This window comes from Podarcis raffonei, chromosome 18, assembly GCF_027172205.1.
Source record: "Podarcis raffonei isolate rPodRaf1 chromosome 18, rPodRaf1.pri, whole genome shotgun sequence".
In the NCBI taxonomy this organism is placed as follows: Eukaryota; Metazoa; Chordata; class Lepidosauria; order Squamata; family Lacertidae; genus Podarcis; species Podarcis raffonei.
In genome coordinates, this window is record NC_070619.1 from 4,794,648 (window position 1) to 4,820,085 (window position 25,438).

General features: G+C 49.9%; 1 protein-coding gene across 7 annotated transcripts in view; it reads left to right on the forward strand.

Annotated features, from left to right (window-relative positions):
• The window catches only part of PTPRS (protein tyrosine phosphatase receptor type S), a 322,165-nt gene that overhangs the window by 164,670 nt on the left and 132,057 nt on the right, over window positions 1-25,438 (forward strand). For all 7 annotated transcript variants that reach the window (XM_053372614.1, XM_053372613.1, XM_053372616.1 and 4 more), the window contains exon 5: window positions 16,856-17,044. In XM_053372614.1, coding sequence (XP_053228589.1) covers window positions 16,856-17,044 — 189 coding nt within the window. The remainder of the gene's footprint in view (window positions 1-16,855; window positions 17,045-25,438) is intronic.

The following is a 25,438-nucleotide window of genomic DNA, read 5'->3' on the forward strand; positions in this document are numbered from 1 at the left end:
ATGGCAAAAAACAACAAAACGGGGGAAAGGCAGTCTCTCCCCCCCCCAAAAAAAAACAACTGGGGAAAAGAACAAGGTAGCAAAACAAACAAGCCCAAATAATGAACATTAAGTACTGGAGCGCTGATAGCGAATAAATCACATAGCGGGCACTGTTTTAAATGGATCCTTAACGCCGTCGTGGGGGAGCCCTCTTTGGTGACAAATACAAAAGAGTGGGGTGGGGGTGGGGAATATATTACGCAAGGCTGGAATTGCCCCGCAACTGCAGCTGTTCAAGCTCTGGGCCTCTGCAAGCTCCACAGCTGTCGCTCGTCTGGGCTGGGGACCCACGAAGCAGCCTGCCTTGTCTCGTCCTCCCGTTGGGGGCTGGCAAACAGGCAAAAGTGTCAGCCGAGGAGGGACGCGGCTGACAAGGGGGGGTTGCCACCGAGCAGCTGGCACGCTCATTACGCGGCCGACTAGTGCTTCCCTGTTCAAACACAGCCAACACCCCCTCGCTGGGCTCTCAGAGCTTCGTTAGATGATGTGCTAATTGCCATGGCTCTCTCCGGCTAGCAAAAAAAGGGGGCCACCCAGCCGGAAAAACCCTGCTGGCGTTACGTCCCCCCACCCCCCACTGGCCCGCTGCCAGAACTGGAGAGTGGGGAGTAAGAATAATAAAAGTCCTTTCCTCCATGAATTTGCACCCTGGGAGCTGGGAGCTGTTGCGTGGGGGCAGCAGGAACCCCAAGCTTGGGGTGGCTGAGCAGGAATGCTGGGGGCTGAGTGAGCTGCTGCAACACTGGACGCCTCTAGACAACCTGTTAATTGAGCATATTTATCCTGATTTGTTGCCAGGCAGATTAGACACCAGTGGCTTGTTTAGTGAGCATGCATCGTTAATTTGTTTGCGTGGAGTTTAGAAGGTGGGTAGGCCGACTAAGGCCCGGGGGCCGGATCCGGCCCAATCGCCTTCTCATTCCGGCCCGCGGACGGTCCAGGAATCAGCATGTTTTTACATGAGTAGAAAGTGTCCTTTTATTTAAAATGCACCTCTGGGGTATTTGTGGGGCCTGCCTGGTGTTTTTACATGAGTTGAATGTGTGCTTTTATTTAAAATGCATCTCTGCGTTATTTGTGGGGCATAGGAATTCGTTCATTTATTTTTTCAAAATCTAGTCCGGCCCCCCACAAGGTCTGAGGGATAGTGGACCGGCCCCTGCTGAAAAAGTTTGCTGACCCCTGGTTTAGAAGATGCTGCGTCAAAGCAAGGGGGACAAAGATGGTGAAGGGTCTGGAAACCAAGCCTTGTGAGGAGCGGTTGAAGCAGTTGGGGATGTTTAGCCTGGAAAAGAGGAGACGCACAGGATAGGGTAGTCGTCTTCAAATATCTCTTTTTTTTATAAAATATTTATTAAAGTTTTACAAAATGAAAAAAGAAAAATACAAATACAAATAAAAAGCAGTTCCATCTTTCCATTACATTCTTTCATTTACTTAATTTCCGGACCTCCTCTAACCTCCCTTTTTGTATTCCAGTTTAATTTGTCAGTTCAGCAAATCCTTCCCCTCTTTGCTTATCCTAATCTTTAATCTTAAAATAATGTAACATTAGATTTTTACTTATTAATAGTCCATTTTTTCATACTCCTTATAGCATTATAGCTAAAAACCACATAACTTTTAATCCAACATCATTCTAACATTCATTAATTTTGCAATATTTCTGTAAATAGTCTTTAAATTTCTTCCAATCTTCTTCCACCGACTCTTCTCCCTGGTCTCTGATTCTGCCAGTCATTTCTGCCAATTCCATATAGTCCTTCATCTGCCATTCTTCCAGGGTGGGTAGGTCTTGTGTCTTCCAATACTTTGCGATAAGTATTCTTGCTGCTGTTGTGGCATACATAAAAAAAGTTCTGTCCTTCTTTAGCACCTGTTGGCCAACTATGCCCAGAAGAAAGGCCTCTGGTTTCTTTAAGAAGGTATATTTAAATACCTTTTTCAATTCATTATATATCATCTCCCAGAAAACCTTAATCCTTGGGCACGTCCACCAAAGGTGAAAGAATGTACCTTCTGTTTCTTTACATTTCCAACATTTGTTATCGGGCAAGTGATAAATTTTTGCCAGCTTGACTGGGGTCATGTACCACCTGTATATCATTTTCATAATATTCTCTCTTAAGGCATTACATGCCGTAAACTTCATACCTGTGGTCCATAACTGTTCCCAGTCAGCGAACATAATATTATGTCCAACATCTTGTGCCCACTTAATCATAGCAGATTTCACCGTTTCATCCTGAGTATTCCATTTCAACAGCAAGTTATACATCCTTGACAAAATCTTAGTTTTGGGCTCTAACAGTTCTGTTTCCAATTTTGATTTTTCCACCTGGAATCCAATTTTTTTGTCCTGATTATATGCCTCCATTATTTGATAATAATGAAGCCAGTCTCGCACTTTATTCTTTAGTTTTTCATAACTCTGCACGTCTTCAAATATCTCAAGGGCTGTCCCATGGAAGAGGGAGCATGCTTGTATTCTCCTGCTCTGGAGGATAGGATTTGAACCAATTGCTTCAATTTACAAAATAATGAGATTCCGCCTCAACATCAAGACAAACTTTCTGGTCATAGGAGCTGTTCCATGGTGAAACAGACTCTCTCAAAAGGCGGTGGACTCTTCTTTGCTGGAAGTTTTTAAACAAAGGTTGGTTGGCCATCTGTCAGGGATTCTTAAGCTATAAATCCTCCATTACAGGGGGCTGGACTAGATGACTCTTTGGGATCCCTTGTTGTTGTTGTTTAGTCGTTTAGTCATGTCCGCCTCTTCATGACCCCCTGGACCAGAGCACGCCAGGCACTCCTGTCTTCCACCGCCTCCTGCAGTTTGGTCAAACTCATATTGGTAGCTTCAAGAACACTGTCCCACCATCTCATCCTCTGTCGTCCGCTTCTCCTTGTGCCCTCCATCTTTCCCAACATCAGGGTCTTTTCCAGGGAGTCTTCTCTTCTCATGAGGTGGCCAAAGTACTGGAGCCTCAGCTTCAGGATCTGTCCTTCCAGTGAGCACTCAGGGCTGATTTCCTTCAGAATGGAGAGGTTTGATCTTCTTGCAGTCCATGGGACTCTCCAGAGTCTCCTCCAGCAACACAATTCAAAAGCATCCATTCTTTGGCGATCAGCCTTCTTTATAGTCCAGCTTCCATACATCACTACTGGGAAAACCAGAGCTTTAACTATACGGATCTCTTACAACACTGCAATTCAATGACCTTTCATCCAGGGCTTCGCTGTGCAAAATCTTCTATACAAGATCTCAAAGTAGCTGTCTTATTCCAAAAGAATTTCAGAAATAGATTGGAAAGAGAAATTGCTGAGTTGCAACTTATTACCAAACTTAAAACCATGGAAAGACCTGGTCTGAATAGAGACATTGGATTCTTATCTCATTATACACGATAAAGCTATTTTTAGCCATCTCACCCCTTGATTTTTCCTGTAAGAGCAATTGCAGTCGTTAAAAAGTTTACCACACCTATCAGCCAATCACCCATTCCCACCAACCTTCTGAGTAATACCCCTCCCCACCCTCTCACTATATATAAGGGTCTGGGTACTTCTGTTTCAGTGTATCTGAAAAAGTGTGCATGCACACGAAAGCTCATACCAAGAACAAACTTAGTTGGTCTCTCAGGTGTCACTGGTCCCATCACCTCCTGGCAAATAGAAGGGGCAGAAATGGAGGCAGTGAGAGATTTTACTTTCTTGGGCTCCATGATCACTGCAGATGGTGACAGCAGCCACGAAATTAAAAGACGCCTGCTTCTTGGGAGAAAAGCGATGACAAACCTAGACAGCATCTTAAAAAGCAGAGACATCACCTTGAAGACAAAGGTCCGTATAGTTAAAGCTCTGGTTTTCCCAGTAGTGATGTATGGAAGTGAGAGCTGGACTATAAAGAAGGCTGATCGCCAAAGAATGGATGCTTTTGAATTGTGTTGCTGGAGGAGGCTCTTGAGAGTCCCATGGACTGCAAGAAGATCAACCTATCCATTCTGAAGGAAATCAGCCCTGAGTGCTCACTGGAAGGACAGACCCTGAAGCTGAGGCTCCAATACTTTGGCCACCTCATGAGAAGAGAAGACTCCCTGTAAAAGACCCTGATGCTGGGAAAGATGGAGGGCACAAGGAGAAGGGGACGACAGAGGACGAGATGGTGGGACAGTGTTCTCGAAGCTACCAGCATGAGTTTGACCAAACTGCGGGAGGCAGTGGAAGACAGGAGTGCCTGGCGTGCTCTGGTCCAGGGGGTCACGAAGAGTCGGACACGACTAAACGACTAAACAACAAGGTGCCGCTGGAAGGAATTTATTTTATTTTGTTTCGACTACAGCAGACCAACACGGCCACCTACCTGTAACTCTCCCTAGAGAGTTTTGCACGATGCAGTACAATACTTGCCGCCCTAGAAAAGAGGAGTTCATCCTGATCTGAAAGAAGAAAGAAAGCATAAAACTTATTCCTTGAAGGTTGGAAGTCCATCAGCCACAGATGCTTTCGTTGAGATTCCTGCTTTGCAGGGGTTGGGCTGGATGACCCCCGGGTCCCTCCCAACTCTGCAATCCTCTGAACCTATGAGCGAATCCCTTCACCACACATTTTCCTTGTCGCAGAAGTCCAGTTTTTTCAAGAAGCGAGTCTGGGGTGTAAGAGCTCCAGGGCTGCTTTAATTGCTCGCCCCGGAGTTGCCAGTTTGCAATCGAATCGAGGGTCCAGAAAGTGTCACTAGATTCTTCTGTGCAGCCACTCTCTCTCCCCCCCCCCAATTCCTTTTCTCAGACAAAGTTATCCTTTTGACCTGTTTCTGGCTTTCGGGCCGCAAAGATCGACTTCTCCTTTCCCTTGTGCCGGACGCATTTGTAACTGCTGGGGAGAGTTAAAAGGACAAAGACTGAATCTATTAACCTCTGCTTTTTCACAAAGAGCAGGCGAGCGAGTGTGGACAGCCTCCCTGACTCTTTGTGCCTCCCCAACCCCCCTTGTGCTTTTCTTTCTTCCCTCTTTTCCCTGCTCCAAACCTCCGCCGTCTCTACTACCTAGGGTAGCCCTCTCAACAAAGGTTTCCAACAGGAATACACTGGATGCTGCCTTAAATCAGGGCCGCTTATTATTTGTACAGTCATACCTCTGGTTACAGACACTTCAGGTTGCGTTTTTTCGGGTTACGGACCGCCGAAACCCAGAAGGACCAGAACGGGTTACTTCCGGGTTTCGGCAGTCGCGCATGCGCAAAAGTGCTAAATTGCGCTTTGCACATGCACAGACGCGCCGAATCGCAACCTGCGCAGACGCGCCGCTGCGGGTTGCGAATGTTGCAAGTTGCGAACGTGCATCCTGCATGGATCACGTTCGCAACCCGAGCGTCCACTGTATTAAAGGTAAAGGATAAAGGGACCCCTGACCATTAGGTCCAGTCGTGACCGACTCTGGGGTTGCGGCGCTCATCTCTCTTTATTGGCTGAGAGAGCCGGCGTACAGCTTCCGAGTCATGTGGCCAGCAGGACTAAGCCGCTTCTGGCGAACCAGAGCAGCGCACGGAAATGTCGTTTACCTTCCCGCCGGAGCGGTACCTATTTATCTATTTGCACTTTGACATGCTTTCGAACTGCTAGGTGGGCAGGAGCAGGGACTGAGCAACGGGAGCTCACCCCGTCGCGGGGATTCGAACCGCCGACCTTCTGATCGGCAAGTCCTAGGCTCTGTGGTTTAACCCACAGCGCCACCCGCGTCCCACTGTATTATTATTGCATTTATTTCCCACCTGTTGCCCCAAGGAGCCCAAGGTGGCTTGTGCCTGCTTCTCCCTTTTCTCATATATTTCTGACAACAACCCTGCGAGGTAGCAACCTCTCTTCGCAGGGGAATCGGTCCATCCCCTTGATCATTTTCAGTTGGTGGAGCACGAGACTCTTAATCTCAGGGTTGAGGGTTTGATCCCCACACTGCGCAAAAGATTCTTACATTGCAACGGGTCAGGCTACTGGATGAGACCCTTCCAACTTTACAACTCTATGAGCCTGGTTTCCCTTTCCTGAACCTTTTCCCAACTCCACGATACCCGTTTTGGACCAAGGCGACCAGAACGCTTCACGGTATTCCAAGCACCGCTGCCCCCAGATTTGCTTAGCAGCGTTATGATATCGGCAGTTTTATTTTCAACAATCCTTAGCGTGGGATCGTCCTTTTCCGTTTGTTTCTCAATGCACCCTATTAAAAGAGCTGCAGTGCCGCAGCTGTCGGCGTCCCTGGGAGACCTTTGCACTTTCACTTAATAAGCGGCTGATTCCAGCAAGGAGAGTCGGGGACGGACGGACGGACGGACAACAAGGGCTGCACAGCAAGGGGGAGAACCCTGTGGGAAGGGTTGCTGCAAACAGAGAAGACCAAGCCCTGCAGATGTGGCCGTGTAGGGGTGACATCATCCCAAGGAGAGGCGACTGACGTCTGCGTTGTACCTGTTCCAAGACAAACGTAGACCCCCCCAAAGGCCTGACCTGAAAGCAGCCCCCTCACTTTGCCAAGGCACAATGTGTGCTTTCAACTGAAGCAGGGAATGCAGGATTGCACAAGCGCAAGGCCAAGTCTTTGAATGCACCAAATAAGAATGCAGGAAGAGGCGTGCTGGATCAGGCCAGAGGGGGGGGGGGGGTCCATCTTTTACAGCATCCTGTTCTCGCAGGGGCTAACCAGGCGTTCCGAGCACAAGAGCGTGGGTAGGCAAACTAAGTCCCGGGGGCCGGATCTGTCCCAATCGCCTTCTAAATCCACCCTGCAGGCGGTCCAGGAATCAGTGTGTTTTCACATGAGTAGAAAGTGTCCTTTTATTTAAAATGCATCTCTGGGTTATTTGTGGGTCCTGCCTGGTGTTTTTACATGAGTAGAACATGTCCTTTTATTTAAAATGCATCGCTGGGTTATTTGTGGAGCCTGCCTGGTGTTTTTACATGAGCAGAATGTGTGCTTTTATTTAAAATGCATTTCTGGGTTATTTGTGGGACATAGAAATCCGTTCATTATTATTATTTTTTTCAAAGTGTGGTCTGGCCCCCCCACAAGGTTTGAGGGATAGTGGACCGGCCCCCTGCTGAAAAAGTTTGCTGACCTCTGCACAAGAGCAATTCTTTCCTCCTGCAGCCTGCAGGCAACTGGTATTCTGGTGCATCGCAGCCCCCAACAGTGGATCCTTATTCTCCCCCATGCAATTGTCTAACCCCCTTTCAAAGCCATGCAAGTTAGAGCCCACCGCGGCTTTCTTTGCAGTTCAGCCCTGCGTTGCGTGAAGGCGTTCAAGGCACAGGCTTCCCCTGTTGGAGGCTGGTTCCGGGTCACCCACGCCGCCTGTTCGGCCACCAACGCTGCCTCTGAACTTGTCAAAAACCATCCCCATCCATCTCTGTTGTTTTTGTTGTTTAGTTGTGCCTGACTCTTTGTGACCCCCTGGACCAGAGCACGCCAGGCCCTCCTGTCTTCCACTGCCTCCCGCAGCTTGGTCAAACTCATGCTGGTAGCTTCGAGAACACTGTCCCACCATCTCGTCCTCTGTCGTCCCCTTCTCCTTGTGCCCTCCATCTTTCCCAACATCAGGGCCTTTTCCAGGGAGTCTTCTCTTCTCATGAGGTGGCCAAAGTCTTGGAGCCTCAGCTTCAGGATCTGTCCTTCCAGTGAGCACTCAGGGCTGATTTCCTTCAGAATGGAGAGCTTTGATCTTCTTGCAGTCCATGGGACTCTCAAGAGTCTCCTCCAGCACCAGAATTCAAAAGCATCCATTCTTCGGCAATCAGCCTTCTTTATGGTCCAGCTCTCACTTCCGTACATCACTACTGGGAAAACCATGGCTTTAACTATACGGACCTTTGTTGGCATTTGTTGACCTTTGTTCCTTCATGGATTACTGCCTTGCCGTGGTGAAGGGGCTTGAATAACTCAGAGAAGCTATGAGCCATGCCATGCAGGGCCACCCAAGATGGACAGGTCATAGTGGAGTGTTTTGACCAAACGTGATCCACCTGGAGCAGGAACCGGCAAGCCACTCCAGTATCCCTGCCAAGAAAACTCCATGGACAAAGACAACAGGCAGCCATCTCTGATGAGGCACTAACACCTCTTCCATCAGCGCCTTTGCTTGCGTGGTGTCTGCCTGTGTGCCTTTGGCTTCTTCATCGCCCCAATCTGATCATCAAAGGTTTGGGCAGGAACCACGCCCTGAGTTTGAGTTCGCCAGCGAGCAGGCGCCAAGAGCTTTGCCCTCAGATGCCAGTCTGCCACTGAACCTACTGAGAGCAGTGTTGAACAGGATGCTGGACCAGATCGCAAGGCTTGATCGATTTTTTATTTTATTAGTTTTCCAAATTTATAACAAACATATCCACAAACAAAAAAAGAAAACATCAAAAAACAAGCAAACAAACATATATCCAAGCTGTAAAAAAATCCACTTTTGTTATCATTGTTATCATACTTTCCATATACAGTGGTACCTCGGGTTACATACACTTCAGGTTACATACGCTTCAGGTTACAGACTCCACTAACCCAGAAATAATACCTTGGATTAAGAACTTTGCTTCAGGATGAGAACAGAAATCGCGGCAGCAGCGGGACGCCCCAGTAGCTAAAGTGGTGCTTCAGGTTAAGAACAGTTTCAGGTTAAGTACAGACCTCCCAAATGAATTAAGTTAACCTGAGGTACCACTGTAGATCATTGTAGCAGTTTTCCAAAACTATTTTCACATAAAATTTACTTGGTCAATTAACATCTTTCTTTCTTTTCATTTTGACTTTTATCCATAGTCTTCACAATATCACATATTTAAATCCTAGGCCAATCGGTTACTCCCAAGTATTTCTGTTTAAGTTATCTTAACATATTTAACTAAATAATCTTTAAATTTCTTCCATTCCTCTTGATACTCCTTCTGGTCGCAGACTCTTCCGGTCAGGTCGGCTAGCTCCAAAAAGTCCATCACCTTCATCTGCCAATCTTCCACTGTTGGCACTTCTTGTAGAATTTTTGGCCAGCAAAATTCTAGCTGCAAGGCTTGATCGATTGCTTGTTGGGAACCCCGGGTGTTTGGGGTGTTTAGATGTGGTCCCTGTTTTTGCATGCCAGCAGCGCCCTTCTCAGGTGGGTGGGGGGCTCTCCTCTTCCCCCCCGTCCCCCCCGCCCCGGTTGGTGGCATGTGCCAGCCTCTGGGAACCACGTCCTTCGCTGATCTCATCTCGAATCTGATCACGCCTCCAGCCGCGGTTGTTTTAATTAAACTCCGAGGAATTCTGCACAATGTGCCACAAGATTAACATTTTTGTTTAATTAGAAACACTCCGTAATAATAGTTGTCGCAAGCACCCTCCCTTCGCCGCCCTCCCTCCCTGATCTCCCCGCTCATATAATATCCACCCACCCTCCTCCTGCCTGTCAAGAGGGGCTGATCTATCTCTTGGCAGATTAATTAGTTTGTGGAATTAACAAGCTTCGGGAAAGGGGCGGCATCTGAGCGGAGGAGCTGGAAGCTTCAGAGCATGATGTCACATCCAGCCAATCAGGTGCAAGACGTTCCCGGCTCCACATGAAATGATGCAAACAAACCGGCTGCCGGGTGCGCTTCGGATGAATGCACAGGAAATTCTGAATGGTGTGGAGCATGGGTAGGCAAACTAAGGGCTGGGGGGCCGGATCCGGCCCAATCGCCTTCTCATTCTGGCCCATGGACGGTCCAGGAATCAGCATGTTTTTACATGAGTAGAATGTGCGCTTTTATTTAAAATGCATCTCTGGGTTATTTGTGGGGCCTGCCTGATGTTTTTACATGAGTAGAATGTGTGCTTTTACAGTGGTACCTCTGGATACGAACGGGATCTGTTCCGGAGCCCCGTTCACATCCATAAGCAAATGTAACTAGCGACAGCACATCTGCGCACACATGCGTCGCTTTTGGCCGCTTCTGCACATGTGCGTGCCGTCATTTTGAGCGTATGTGCAAGCGGCGGAACCCGGAAGTAACACGCTCTGTTACTTCCGGGTTGCCGCGGAGCACAACTCGAACAAGCTCAACATGAAGCATATTCAACCCGAGGTATGACTGTACAGTGGTACCTCGGGTTACATACGCTTCAGGTTACATACGCTTCAGGTTACAGACTCCACTAACCCAGAAATAGTGCTTCAGGTTAAGAACTTTGCTTCAGGATGAGAACAGAAATCGTGCTCCGGCGGCAGGAGGCCCCATTAGCTAAAGTGGTGCTTCAGATTAAGAACAGTTTCAGGTTAAGTACAGACCTCTGGAATGAATTAAGTACTTAACCAGAGGTGCCACTGTATTTTAAATGCATCTCTGGGTTATTTGTGGGGCATAGGAATTAATTCATCCCCCCCCAATATAGTCCGGCCCCCCACAAGGTCTGAGGGACAGTGGACCAGCCCCCTGCTGAAAAAGTTTGCTGGCGCCTGTGTGGAGAGAGGCAGCCTTTTTCTCTCTCTCCCCCTCCCTTTCTCTCTCTCATATCATGCTAAAACCTTATCTTTCTATTCTGAACTCCAACCCTTGGCCCAGATCAAGACCTTCAGGGGCCTGAAACACTGGAAATATTACAGCGCCCGCCTCCATAGGCAACCCAGTACAAATCAGAACTAATCCACTGTGAAGACTATATCCGTAATAATTAATATTTATGATTGATTCCATTTTTGCTTCTTGCACCAAAAATGGAAGCAAAAAGAGTTACCGTCGATTGAAGAATGGAGGATGAAGTTAATGGAGTTTGAACAATTAGATAAACTAACAGTAAGGATTCGAAACCGGCGAGACCAGAAATTCACGGAAGACTGGAGTAAATTTACGGACTATTTGAAAAGTAATTGTGAAGAACAGTCGACGTTTGTAGGGTTGCAAGAAGTTTTTTGAGGAGTATTATTCGAAGTATTGTAAAAATGGACAAGGGGGAGGAGGATTTGTTAAGAGATGTAAAGGCAATCTAAAGTTAAGAAAGGCATAAGAAGTGGTTAAAACGGTGGATCATCAGAGGTGCTGATGGAAGTCTAAGAAGATTGTATAAGTGATAAGTTTTGGGTACATTTTATAATTTATATGTTAAAATTAGTAAAAAATATTATTAAAAAATTTATGATTGATAGAATAATACAGCATAGACTCGCTGCAACACATGGCGGGATATTACATCCTTACATTATTTTTGTTTGCATTAGAAGGAAGCGTCCCTCCATCGTCCAGTTTAGCTGGGGGACAAGTGATAAAAAGAGAAGAGGGAAAAAATGGGGGAATAGTGTGGAGTTCAAAGAAGCCTATGTTCTGATTTTTTTTACCAGTGATGGCTCCTAAGTTTTGGGTTTTTTTTAAACTATAAAATGTCCAAATTCCTAAATAATAATAATAATAATAATAATAATAATAATAATAATATATTTGTGTGTATGCTCCCCTGCTTGGCTAGTGCCCTAAGCGCATGCCCAGTCCTGCCTTGTGAGTCTGCCCGCTGTTGTTGTTCACGTTGCAAACCCGGAAGTGACTGTTCTGGTTTGCAAACTAGTTTTGGTAGCCAAACATCCGACGGGGCTTCCGATTGGCTGCAGAGGTTTCCTGCAGCCAATCAAAAGCCGTGCTTTGGTTTTGGAACTGACAGACTTCTGGAACGGATTCCGTTTGACTTCCAAGGTGCGATTGTATTGGTCTTTGGTCCATCTAATTCGATGCACACTTCCCTCACAATTCGGAAGCTGCAGTTAGTGCAGAATGCTGCGGCGCAGTTGCTGACAGGAGGCCTCGCCTGCGCATGGCGCATGGCGCCTGTGCTCAGCACCGGTTGCCAGTTTGCTGCTGGACCAAGTTCAAGGTGTTACTCTTAAAGCCCTTAGCAAATGGGGACCAGTTTATTCACGAGATCACACTGTATATGCCCATTGCCTGCCACCGGGTGTTTGGTGTGCTCTAGAAGCCTGAGATTACATTGTGCAAAGGAACAAGTTGTGGCTCCTTTCTTTGAGGATGCCAAACCAAATTCTGATGGTCTGAGGCAGAGGTGGTGACGCAGGGAATTGAGAAAGCGAGCAGGGAAAAGTACCCGTATTTTTCGCTCTATAGGACGCACCATAGAATCATAGAGTTGGAAGAGACCACAAGGGCCATCGAGTCCAACCCCCTGCCAAGCAGGAAACACCATCAGAGCACTCCTGACATATGGTTGTCAAGCCTCTGCTTAAAGACCTCCAAAGAAGGAGACTCCACCACACTCCTTGGCAGCAAATTCCACTGTCAAACAGCTCTTACTGTCAGGAAGTTCTTCCTAATGTTTAGGTGGAATCTTCTTTCCTGCAGTTTGGATCCATTGCTCCGTGTCCGCTTCTCTGGAGCAGCAGAAAACAACCTTTCTCCCTCCTCTATGTGACATCCTTTTATATATTTGAACATGGCTATCATATCACCCCTTAACCTCCTTTTCTCCAGGCTAAACATGCCCAGCTCCCTTAGCCGTTCCTCATAAGGCATCGTTTCCAGGCCTTTGACCATTTTGGTTGCCCTCCTCTGGACACGTTCCAGTTTGTCAGTGTCCTTCTTGAACTGTGGCGCCCAGAACTGGACACAGTACTCCAGGTGAGGTCTGACCAGAGCAGAATACAGTGGCACTATTACTTCCCTTGATCTAGATAGTTTTTGGAGGAGGAAAACAAGAAAAAAAAAATTCTGAATCTCAGAAGCCAAAACAGCAAGAGGAATCGCTGCGCAGTGAAAGCAGCAATCCCTCTTCCTGTTCTGGCTTCTGGGATAGCTGCACAGCCTCCATTCGCTCCATAAGATGCACACACATTTCCCCTTACTTTTTAGGAGGGAAAAAGTGAGTCTTATAGAGCAAAAAAATACGGTATTTTTCCCTGTCTCCTAACACAAGGACTTGTGGGCATTCGGCAAAGCTGAGGAGAGGCCAAAAGAAGAGTACTTATTCACGACAGTGTACAGTTAATAATAATAATAATAATAATAATAATAATAATAATAATAATTTATACCCCGCCCCTTCCATGCCAGAGCTGGGCTCAGGGCGGCTAACACCAGTAAAATTACAGTAAAAACATAACAGGGGGGGGAAAACAATTTAAAATACAGGTTAAAATGGAATTTAAAATGCAGCCTAAAAGTTAAACTGTGGAGCTCCCTTCCACAAGAGGCAGTGATGGGCACAACTTGGGATGCTTTAAAAGAGGGTGGCTCCAAGCCACAATGTTCTGCCTCCAGTGTCTGAGGCAGTATGCTTCTGAATACTGCAAGGGGAAGGGTGCTGCAGCTGTGGACTTCTCATCTTGCCATTGGGGCGTCTGGTCGGCCACTGAGAGAACAGGATGCTGGAATACATGAGCCTGATCCAGCTGCTAATGTTCTTATAAGAGAGCATTTCCTACCGGGGTGCATGGGAGTCGCAATTTCCCATGCCTCCCCGAGTCACAGTTTCCCATGCTTCCCCGAGTCGCAATATCCCATGCCTCCCCTAGTTGCAATTTCCCATGCTTCCCCAAATCGCAGTTTCCCATGCTTCCCCGAGTCGCAATATCCCATGCCTCCCCAGGTCGCAGTTTCCCATGCCTCCCCGAGTCGCAGTTTCCCATGCTTCCCCAAGTCGCAATATCCCATGCTTCCCCAAGTCGCAGTTTCCCATGCCTCCCCGAGTCGCAGTTTCCCATGCTTCCCCGAGTCGCAATATCCCATGCTTCCCCGAGTCGCAATATCCCATGCCTCCCCAGGTCGCAGTTTCCCATGCCTCCCCGAGTCGCAGTTTCCCATGCTTCCCCAAGTCGCAATTTCCCATGCTTCCCCGAATCGCAGTTTCCCATGCTTCCCCAAGTCGCAATTTCCCATGCCTCCCCAGGTCGCAGTTTCCCATGCCTCCCCGAGTCGCAGTTTCCCATGGTTCCCCGAGTCGCAGTTTCCCATGGTTCCCCGGGTTGCAGTTTCCCATGCCTCCCCGAGTCGCAGTTTCCCATGCTTCCCCAGGTCGCAATTTCCCATGCTTCCCCAAGTCGCAATTTCCCATGCCTCCCCGAGTCGCAGTTTCCCATGCCTCCCCGAGTCGCAGTTTCCCATGGTTCCCCGGGTCGCAGTTTCCCATGCCTCCCCGAGTCGCAATATCCCATGCCTCCCCTAGTTGCAATTTCCCATGCTTCCCCGAGTCGCAATTTCCCATGCTTCCCCAAATCGCAGTTTCCCATGCTTCCCCGAGTCGCAATATCCCATGCCTCCCCAGGTCGCAGTTTCCCATGCCTCCCCGAGTCGCAGTTTCCCATGCTTCCCCAAGTCGCTATATCCCATGCTTCCCCGAGTCGCAATATCCCATGCCTCCCCAGGTCGCAGTTTCCCATTCCTCCCCGAGTCGCAGTTTCCCATGCTTCCCCAAGTCGCAATATCCCATGCTTCCCCAAGTCGCAGTTTCCCATGCCTCCCCGAGTCGCAGTTTCCCATGCTTCCCCGAGTCGCAATATCCCATGCTTCCCCGAGTCGCAATATCCCATGCCTCCCCAGGTCGCAGTTTCCCATGCCTCCCCGAGTCGCAGTTTCCCATGCTTCCCCAAGTCGCAATTTCCCATGCTTCCCCGAATCGCAGTTTCCCATGCTTCCCCAAGTCGCAATTTCCCATGCCTCCCCGGGTTGCAGTTTCCCATGCCTCCCCGAGTCGCAATATCCCATGGTTCCCCGAGTCGCAGTTTCCCATGGTTCCCCGGGTCGCAGTTTCCCATGCCTCCCCGAGTCGCAGTTTCCCATGCTTCCCCAAGTCGCAATTTCCCATGCTTCCCCGAATCGCAGTTTCCCATGCTTCCCCAAGTCGCAATTTCCCATGCCTCCCCGAGTCGCAGTTTCCCATGCCTCCCCGAGTCGCAGTTTCCCATGGTTCCCCGGGTCGCAGTTTCCCATGCCTCCCCGAGTCGCAGTTTCCCATGCTTCCCCAGGTCGCAGTTTCCCATGCCTCCCCGAGTCGCAATTTCCCATGCCTCCCCGAGTCGCAATTTCCCATGCTTCCCCGAATCGCAATATCCCATGCCTCCCCTAGTTGCAATTTCCCATGCCTCCCCGAGTCGCAGTTTCCCATGCCTCCCCTAGTTGCAATTTCCCATGCCTCCCCGAGTCGCAGTTTCCCATGCCTCCCCAGGTCACAGTTTCCCATGCTTCCCCGAGTCGCAATTTCCCATGCTTCCCCGAATCGCAATATCCCATGCCTCCCCTAGTTGCAATTTCCCATGCCTCCCCGAGTCGCAGTTTCCCATGGTTCCCCGAGTCGCAGTTTCCCATGCCTCCCCGAGTCGCAATATCCCATGCCTCCCCGAGTCGCAGTTTCCCATGCCTCCCCAGGTCACAGTTTCCCATGCCTCCCCGAATCGCAGTTTCCCATGCCTCCCCGAGTCGCAGTTTCCCATGCCTCCCCAGGTCGCAATATCCCATGCCTTTCCTGAGTCACAGTTTCCCATGCTTCCCCGAATCGCAGTTTCCCATGCTTCCCCAAGTCGCAATATCCCATGCCTCCCCGAGTCGCAGTTTCCCATGCCTCCCCAGGTCACAGTTTCCCATGCCTCCCCGAGTCGCAGTTTCCCATGCTTCCCCGAGTCACAATATCCCATGCCTCGCCGGGTCGCAGTTTCCCATGCCTCCCCAGGTCGCAGTTTCCCATGCCTCCCCGGGTCGCAGTTTCCCATGCCTCCCCAGGTCGCAGTTTCCCATGCCTCCCCAGGTCGCAGTTTCCCATGCCTCCCCAGGTCGCAGTTTCCCATGCCTCCCCGAGTCGCAGTTTCCCATGCTTCCCCGAGTCGCAATATCCCATGCCTCGCCGGGTCGCAGTTTCCCATGGCTCCCCTGGTCGCAGTTTCCCATGCCTCCCCAGGTCGCAGTTTCCCATGCCTCCCCAGGTCGCAGTTTCCCATGCTTCCCCGAGTCGCAATATCCCATGCCTCGCCGGGTCGCAGTTTCCCACGCCTCCCCAGGTCGCAGTTTCCCATGCCTCCCCGAGTCGCAGTTTCCCATGCCTCCCCAGGTCGCAATATCCCATGCCTTTCCTGAGTCACAGTTTCCCATGCTTCCCCGAATCGCAGTTTCCCATGCTTCCCCAAGTCGCAATATCCCATGCCTCCCCGAGTCGCAGTTTCCCATGCCTCCCCAGGTCACAGTTTCCCATGCCTCCCCGAGTCGCAGTTTCCCATGCTTCCCCGAGTCACAATATCCCATGCCTCGCCGGGTCGCAGTTTCCCATGCCTCCCCAGGTCGCAGTTTCCCATGCCTCCCCGGGTCGCAGTTTCCCATGCCTCCCCAGGTCGCAGTTTCCCATGCCTCCCCAGGTCGCAGTTTCCCATGCCTCCCCAGGTCGCAGTTTCCCATGCCTCCCCGAGTCGCAGTTTCCCATGCTTCCCCGAGTCGCAATATCCCATGCCTCGCCGGGTCGCAGTTTCCCATGGCTCCCCTGGTCGCAGTTTCCCATGCCTCCCCAGGTCGCAGTTTCCCATGCCTCCCCAGGTCGCAGTTTCCCATGCTTCCCCGAGTCGCAATATCCCATGCCTCGCCGGGTCGCAGTTTCCCACGCCTCCCCAGGTCGCAGTTTCCCATGCCTCCCCGAGTCGCAGTTTCCCATGCCTCCCCGGGTCGCAGTTTCCCACGCCTCCCCAGGTCGCAGTTTCCCACGCCTCCCCAGGTCGCAGTTTCCCATGCCTCCCCAGGTCGCAGTTTCCCATGCCTCCCGGAGCCCTTCGCAGAGAATGCCGCCCCCTGACGCCTCCGCAGAGTCTCACCCTTTCCCCTTTTGCCCGTGTCGTTTCAAACAGAGGACCAGCTGCCTTCGGGCTTCCCCATCATCGACATGGGACCCCAGCTGAAAGTGGTGGAGCGCACCAGAACCGCCACCATGCTCTGCGCAGCCAGTGGGAACCCAGATCCAGAGATCACGTGGTTCAAAGATTTCCTGCCCGTCGACCCCAGCGCCAGCAACGGAAGGATAAAGCAGCTGAGATCAGGTGAGGCGAACTGGTCGGCTTGGTGGGGCAGGTGACGCTTCGGTCAAGATCCTGCTCAGACATTCGTGTGTCGTCTGCAGAGTAAACCACACTCTGTGCCAGAGAGTCCTCTTTGGGACACCGAGCTGCCTCTGGGAAAGGATTGGGAGATCGCAAGGTCTTATATATATTTATTTATTGCGTTCATATATTCTCCGCTGTCTGAGAGGCAGCGACTGGCCCCCAGGGAGATCTATGGCCTAGTGGGGATTTGAACCCTGATCTCCCAGGTCCGGGTCTGGGTCTGGCATTCTCACCACTAGGCTAGCACTGCCTCTTTCAGGAATAATAATAATAATAATTTATTATTTATACCCCACCCATCTGGCTGGGTTTCCCCAGCCACTCTGGGTGGCTTCCAATAAAACACCAAAATACAATAACCTATTAAACATTAAAAGCTTCCCTAAACAGCGCTGCCTTTAGATGTCTTTGGTAGTTGTTTTTCTCTTTGATATCTGGTGGGAGGGTGTTCCACAGGGCGGGTGCCACTACTGAGAAGGCCCTCTGCCTGGTTCCCTGTAACCTTGCTTCTCGTAGTGAGGGAACCGCCAGAAGGCCCTCGGCGCTGGACCTCAGTGTCCGGGCAGAACGATTGGGGTGGAGACGCTCCTTCAGGTATACTGGGCCTTTGAGGCCTTTTAGGGCTTTAAAGGTCAGCACCAACACTTTGAATTGTGCTTGGAAACATCCTGGGAGCCAGTGCAGGTCTTTCAAGACTGGTGTTATGTGGTCTTGGCGGCCGCTCCCAGTCCCCAGTCTAGCTGCCGCATTCTGGATTAGTTGCAGTTTCTGGGTCACCTTCAAAGGTGGCCCCACATAGAGCACATTGCAGTAGTCCAAGCGGGAGATAACCAGAGCATGCAGTACTCTGGCGAGGCAGTCTGCAGGCAGGGAGGGTCTCAGCTTGCGTACCAGATGGAGCTGGTAGACAGCTGCCCTGGACACAGAACTGACCTGCGCCTCCATACATACAGCGCTTAACATGCGCTGTATGTTAAGCATGCAAGTATCTGGAAAAGTTAACTTTACCCAGCTGGGCACACTTGCAGTTTTGCCAGAATTCGGCTGCATTTAAATGGCCTTTGCCAGGGTTAAGTCTTACAAACCCACTTGTGTGAATGTTTGTGGCAGTTTGGAAGCTAGGGTGACGGCTGGTGCGATGTTTTGAGGGACGTTGTGGGCCCAGGACCTTGCTGCCGCTATCTGGGCTTTGTGGCTGAAGTAACGGATGTCGAAACGACCACATGAGATTCTGAGTCATTTGTTGGGTCTTTTCCATCTTCTCATTTTTCAGGACTGCTTTCCTCCCGTCTCTTATATCAAGGGATGGATGAATCTGTGTCGGTTTCCATTTCTTATAACCTTAAATTCAGTTCTCCACGCTTATTTTTTCATTCATTTATTTATCGCATTTATAGATACCGCCTTTCCCCCCAAAGAGCTCAAGGTGGTGCAAAAGGTTCTCCAAACCCAATTTATCCTCACAGTAACCCTGCGAAGTAGGTTAGGCTGAGAGGTGGTGACTGGTGCAAGGTCACGCACAAAGAGCTTCATGGCCGAGTGAGGATTCGAACCCAGCTTCTCCCAGGTCCTGCTCTGACCCTCTAACCAACACACTAAGCGGCATGCCACATTACACAACGCACAGGGTGTGCTGCCCAAACAGATCAAAGAACGGTAGAGTTGGAAGGGGCTCCCCAAAGAACATCTAGTTCAACCCTTCTGAGGTGCAGGAATCACTGCAGGTGAGGCCCCTGCTTCCACTTGTCTATTTACCTGCCCTTCAGTTAATTTTGAGTTGTGGTTTTGTGTCTCGTGATGTGTTTCCATGTGGCTTTGCGTTCAGAGTTGTTTCCTCGTTCCCTCCCCTGGTTGTGTGTTGTGTAACTGTGTTTGTGTGTGTTTAGCTTTGGGGTGTTGGCCGCTCTTAGTTCCAACACGGAGACCTCCTTGTTTTCCCTTTGTTACGGCTAAAGAAAGCCACGCTTTGCAGAGTTGGGATAGCCATCTCTGATGGATGCTTTTGTTGAGATTCCTGCATGGAAGTGGGTTGGATGAGATGGCGCTTCAACTCTCCGATTCTATGATTCTGCACTATTTTGTTTCCCAGTTGCAATCTCCAAAAAGGGACGCGGGTGGCGCTGTGGTCTAAACCACTGAGCCTAGGACTTGCCGATCAGGAGGTCGGCGGTTCGAATCCCCACAAGGGGGTGAGCTCTCGTTGCTCGGTCCCTGCTCCTGCCCACCTAGCAGTTCAAAAGCGCGTCAAAGTGCAAGTAGATAAATAGGTACCACTCCGGCGGGAAGGTAAACGGCGTTTCCGTGCGCTGCTCTGCTTCGCCAGAAGCGGCTTAGTCCTGCTGGCCACATGACCCGGAAGCTGTACGCCGGCTCCCTCGGCCAGTAAAGCGAGATGAGCGCCGCAACCCCAGAGTCGGTCACGACTGGACCTAATGGTCAGGGGTCCCTGTACCTTTACCTTACCTTGCAATCTCCAAACACGAGTGCTCTGCTTGCAAAAAGAAATCCTGAACAGGTGGCCAGCAGAGATGAACCCCATACATTTAAAGCACTTAGCTCCCCCTACTCTGCTAAAATCCTGAGTACTGTAGTTTAGCTCCTCAGAAAGTTTTACTTCTCTGCACCCTTAACAAACTGCATTCTGGATTAGTTGTAGTTTCCAAGTCACCTTCCAAGGATAGACCCACGTAGTGTGCACTGCAGTAGTCCAAGTGGGAAATATCTAAAGCATGCACCACTCTGGCGAGACAGTGCGCAGGCAGGGAGGGTCTCAGCCAGTGTAGACAGCTGCCCTGGACACAGACCTGACCTTATATAGCGCCTTATATTCAGGCCAATACGGTATATGCAGCTATCGGTTTGCAACAATAGTACCTTGAAGCCATACAATAAAAAATATATATAGAAAGTTAAAATAAGAAATCAGCTAGCCGTTGTGGAAAGACATGTTCCCTGCATAGGCCTGACAGAATCAAAACGTTTGGTGCAGGCCGCCTGCTGGCTCTCCAGTGGCAGGCAGTTCCACAAGACTGTACCGATGGCAATAAAGTTTCTTGCTGCTGTCAGAGGAGCCTCGCCAACTGAGGGGAATTTCTGGTGTTGCTCCTGCAGGTGATCTCGGCCATCCAGCTAGCATGTAAGGGCTCAGGCAGTCCCTGAGTTACACTGAACCCAGGTGGATTAGGGCTTCACAGTAGCATAGCATTATAGAGTTGTTGGACGGGACCCCCAAGGGCCATCTAGTCCAACCCCGTGCAATGCAGGAGCCACAGTTAGATTGGCACGAAGGCCTCAAACCCGACTCTCGACTCACAGTGGCAACATGAACCTGCCCTTTGTTCCGAGGTTGCTGCGGGAACGTTTAGGATTGGAGGAGGAAACCTGTGCACCTCTCTCAAGGCCCCGTTTAAAAGCCCGTTTCTGCAGGGCAGCAGACGCCCGTGTGGCGAGCCGAGGTTAGCAGCACCCAGCAAACAAACAGCCCTTCTGCAAACCAGCCTGCCAGGCGGCACGCCGCCCCCTCCCGTCGGAAACTCTGCCTGCGTTGGAATTTCTGGAAGCCTGACAACCGCCTAATTTGTCCTCTCCCTTTTCGCTTTCCTTTCTGGCATGAGTTAGCCATCTTGCTTAATGGGTGGCCGGAGTTGATTCATTCCTTCGTTGCCTCCCACTCTGCTCCTCTCTCCTGCCCCCGCCCTCGCGCGAACCGCTGCATTTTGCATTCTGGCAGGTCCAAGATTTCATTAAAACGAGTGCTTTGTGCAAAAAGTGCTTTGAAACGCTGCCAGTCCCTGCACGTTAAAACGTTCCGTTTTGAGGAATGCCGTTTTAATTAAGAACGTCAGGAGAAGCCTGAATCTGGATCAGACCAAAGCGGTATGTGTGTTGTGTGTGTGTGTGTTTGCATGAAAGGGTTGCCTAGTCCAGCATCCTGTTCTCCAGAGGCCAAACAGATTCCCCAAACGAGAAAACTCCATCTGTGAGTCCCAGAAACTGATGCTCAGAAGCACTTAACTGTCTCTGATCCTGGAGGGATCCTATCCATCATTACTGATGGTCATAGATACTTTTACACACACACCCTCCATGAATTTGTCCGATCCTCATCTGAATTGGTGGCCATCATAGAGTTGTGAAGGGGCCCCTTGAGTCATCTAGTCCAGCCCCCTGCTATGCAGGAATCTTTTCCCCAACAGGGGGCTCGAAACCCACAACCCTGAGATTAAGAGTCTTCACCTCGGTCCACCCCACCCCAATATTTCTGGTGGTGTCAATGCTACTACAGTGGACGCTCGGGTTGTGAACGTGATTCGTGCAGGTTTGCAACCCGCAGCATTCGCAACCCGCAGCGACGCGTCTGCGCACACGCTGGTTGCGATTCGGCGCTTATGCGCCAAAGCACAATTTAGTGCTTCTGCGCATGCAGGACCACCCAAACCCAGAAGTAGCCCAAACCCAGAAGTACTGGAATATAAATACAAGTCTTTGATAAATGCTGAAAGTTCAATAAGGAAGGGGCCATTTTGAGTCCACAGAGTTGGACTCTGAGCATGCAGCTCATGTTGGATCCGAGCCGCGGGGAACTACAAAAGGTGACTCCCCCACAGCGATCCAGCAGGGATGTTGTCAGAAGCCAGAGTCACGCATAGATCAGCAATGAAATACCCGGTGTCAGTGAAGTTAACTCTCTGTTCAAAGAAACCAAAGCAGCGCAGGCCTAGTGGTCACAGCGACTCTTCCCCTGGGGGTTCCCTTGCGGGGTTCCCCAGTTATCCAGACAAACCCCTGTGTTGCAAAAGAGAACAATGACCATATACATACGTAATCGACAATCTTTATAGAAGTCTTTCAAACAATAACAAGTTCAAAATGAAATCTTAGACTCTCCAAAAGTCTTTAAATGAAGCGAGGTACCAAACTTTGTACGATGAAAGATAAGCAGTGAAGCTTTGTGTATTCAACAGATATAATGTCCAACACTGCAACCTCCGCTTTAGACCTCTGAACTAACAGTAGCATTAAGTCAAAGGAACATTTGTTAAGAATGGCTACCCATTTCTGTTTAAACTCAATGTCATTAACAAATAAGGTAGGCGCTTTCTGCAATCTCAACCCCCTGGGTATGCGGCTAGATTTAAGATACAGTGGTACCTCAGGTTAAGTACTTAATTCATTCCGGAGGTCCGTTCTTAACCTGAAACTGTTCTTAACCTGAAGCACCACTTTAGCTAATGGGGCCTCCTGCTGCCGCCGCACAATTTCTGTTCTCATCCTGAAGCAAAGTTCTTAACCTGAAGCATTATTTCTGGGTCAGCGGAGTCAGTAACCTGAAGCGTATGTAACAAGAAGCGTATGTAACCTGAGGTACCATTGTAATTGGAGAGTGAAGAGGCACGAAATTCATAGTGAATCTTGCGCTTCTGTGCATTAAGAAGTTGTGAAAAATCCACATTAGAAGGACATGTATCAAAATCCAGCGAAGGTACATCACAGAGAATGTCCTCAGAATCTTTGTCAGAAAAAGCCCATTTGGCCATGGACTTTCAGAGACTTTGAGTCTAAGATTTCATTTTGAACTTGTTATTGTTTGAAAGAATTCTATAAAGATTGTCTATTACGTATGTATATGGTCATTGTGTTGCCCAAACATGGTGACATTTCCACCAGTTATCAGCATCCAGCCAGTCCACGACATCTGTAAGGGGGTCAGGCGGTCTGTGATGGATGCTAAGCCCAGCCAGGACCCTCCCGACAGCAGAACAGCCCCCTCCTCTCCAATGTCTTTTGTCACTTGAACTTGAGAAAGCTTTGGTGGGAGTCTTCTCAAAACGGAGGAAAGACGCCAGACTTAATTTTGACAGGCCTGGGAAGGTCGGTTTTTGTGCATGTGTTTGTTGTGGCGGTGCAGAGATGACTATTTGCGCTTCAGGAGGGGGAGAGGGGTGCTCTGTGGTGTTGGCCGCTTGCAAGCCTCGAAGCTTGTGCTCGCCACGGGCGACTCGAGAGGAAGAGCAGAAGACCTCGCTCAGGCTGGACGTTTGCATCGCGCGAACACCAGGTGTTCCCAAAGGGTGCCTGATAGCATGCTTGGAGGGACAGTGGCCCTCCAACCGCCCCCCAAAATGGCCAACATGGTGAATACTCCATGTTGCTTCTCTGTGTGAGTCCATTGCCTGGTGCCTTCCTCTTTTGAGTATGCCATTCCCCCAATCAATGGCTCCTACAGAGGCACGGCGGTGAGAGTGCGGCAGTTTCTCCCCTCCTATAACTCTCAAAGTAAACCTTTTCAGAAGGTAAGGATGAAATGTGTCTCCAGTTCTCGTTTGGGGAGGCGGTGGGGAACCTCAGCTGTCACGTCTGGGAATCAATGTCTAAACTTCTGTGTGTGATAACCTCTGTCTTATCTATGTTCTGTCCTGTGTTGGGTCGTTGGCTTTGGTTTTTTTTTTTTGGAAATATTTATTTTAAAAGTAACTGGCTTATAACCACACTTTTAATTTTTTTCCCCTTTTCTGTTTCCTTTTTAATTTTATTTCACTCAGACACCTTTGGTAAGTGTGTTTTCCACATAAATCAAGTCAATTCTTCATTTTCTTAAATATTAATAGTTCTTTTTTTAAAGAAATTGATAACCAGTCAACCCCAAACCTGTTGCCTGCCCCACCCTCCTTCCACCCTAAAAACTAATTCCTTCTTTTAACAGCTTCCTCACACCCTTACAAAGTAGGCATGCGGCTTGACTTTTCTACTAACGCCTTTATTTTCAGTAGGGATATTCTGCCATTTTTAACAAAACCTTTGTGACCTGGGAGGTTGTCGTAGGCACCTAAAAGCAAAAATTACCGGCGTCTCAAACCTCATGGCTCTTTACAAGGAAAAGAAGAAAATGCAAACTCTCCCAAAATTACGTAAATTCGGTAGTTATAAAATAAAGTCGTCCTGGAATCCCAACTAACACAATATGGTGAGCTACCTTAAAACTGCATCGTGTCTCATTTTGCCCCCGCCCACAAACTGATTTGGGGCTTGGAGTTTCACATTTAACAACTGTGTGTTAGAAATTTCCTGGAAATCGCAAGGTGGTTGGGGAGGCAGGAATCCCTGAAATAAAATTAAAAGTTGTGGTCTGTCCAGACGAGGGAATGAGACAGCTTCCTAATTTCGCTTTCCCCGTTTGCTACGGTGGAGTCTTAAGGCAGGGGTCAGCAAACTTTTTTCCCAGTGGGCCGGTTCGCTGTCCCTTAAATCTTTCGGAGGGCCAGACCACACGCGCACACACACAGCCAATTGGCAGAGAGCGGGGAGCTAGAGGGAGCTGGCCGGGGGTAAACCAGGCACGTCCCGCCTCCCGAGCCCACGGGAAGGGCAGGTGCGCTCACCTGTCTCGGCAGCGGCCGGCCCAGCCCTCTCCACCCAGCCGCTCCAGCTCTGCCCCATGAAGCCATTGAGATTCGGCAGCCACTGGTCCACAGCAGGCATTGCTGCTGCTGCTACCAGCGCCGCGCATCTACGCGCCGCCATCACCGCACGGGAACGCGCCGCCCTCCCCGCTGGCTGCGGCCCAGTGCACAGGTAAACCAGGTGTGCCGTTTGATTGGTGATGGAGGGAGAGGCATCTGATTGGCAGAGACGTCCCCGTGCCACGCTGAGGTAAACCAAGCACGCCGTCTGATCGGAGAGAGCCGTCGCCACTCGGCCTCTTCCTCCCGTCACTGTCACCGGAAGTCTCTGCCCGTGCGGCCATTTAAGAACCCAGCAGCGGCAGGAGGAAGAGGCTGAGCGGCGGCGGCTCTGCCAATCAGACGCTGCACCTGGTTTACCTCAGCGTGGCGTGGCGACGTCTCTGCCAACCAGACATCGCTGCGGTAAACCAGGTGTGGTGTCTGATCGGCAGAGCTGCCGCCGCTCAGCCTCCTCCTTCTGTCGCCATCACTGGTAGTCTCTGCCCGCACGGCGGGTTCTTAAATGGCCGCTCAGGCCAGATTTGGCCCGGGGGCCGTAGTTTGCCGACCCCTGGTCTAAGGACTACAACTCCAAGGACTTCTGGCGGGTAGTCTCAAGGTAGTCTACATTTTTTATATCAGACATATAACATTTTATCAGCTCAGACATATACGATTTGCAATAAAATACTTGAGTTTGCTTATCTTCTCCTCCCTCCCAATGCATTTTCCTTTGGCGTTGTGGTGGGTTGTTTTTTTTTAAGATTCCAACCCTGAAGGAAGCAGCTGGCTTTTCTTTAAGTAAGCCACTCTGGGGGTCTTCCTTTTTGGCCGAGTAGCTAGCCCATTTGTGAAGCTAAGCAGGGTCCGCTATGGTTTCAAATAAACA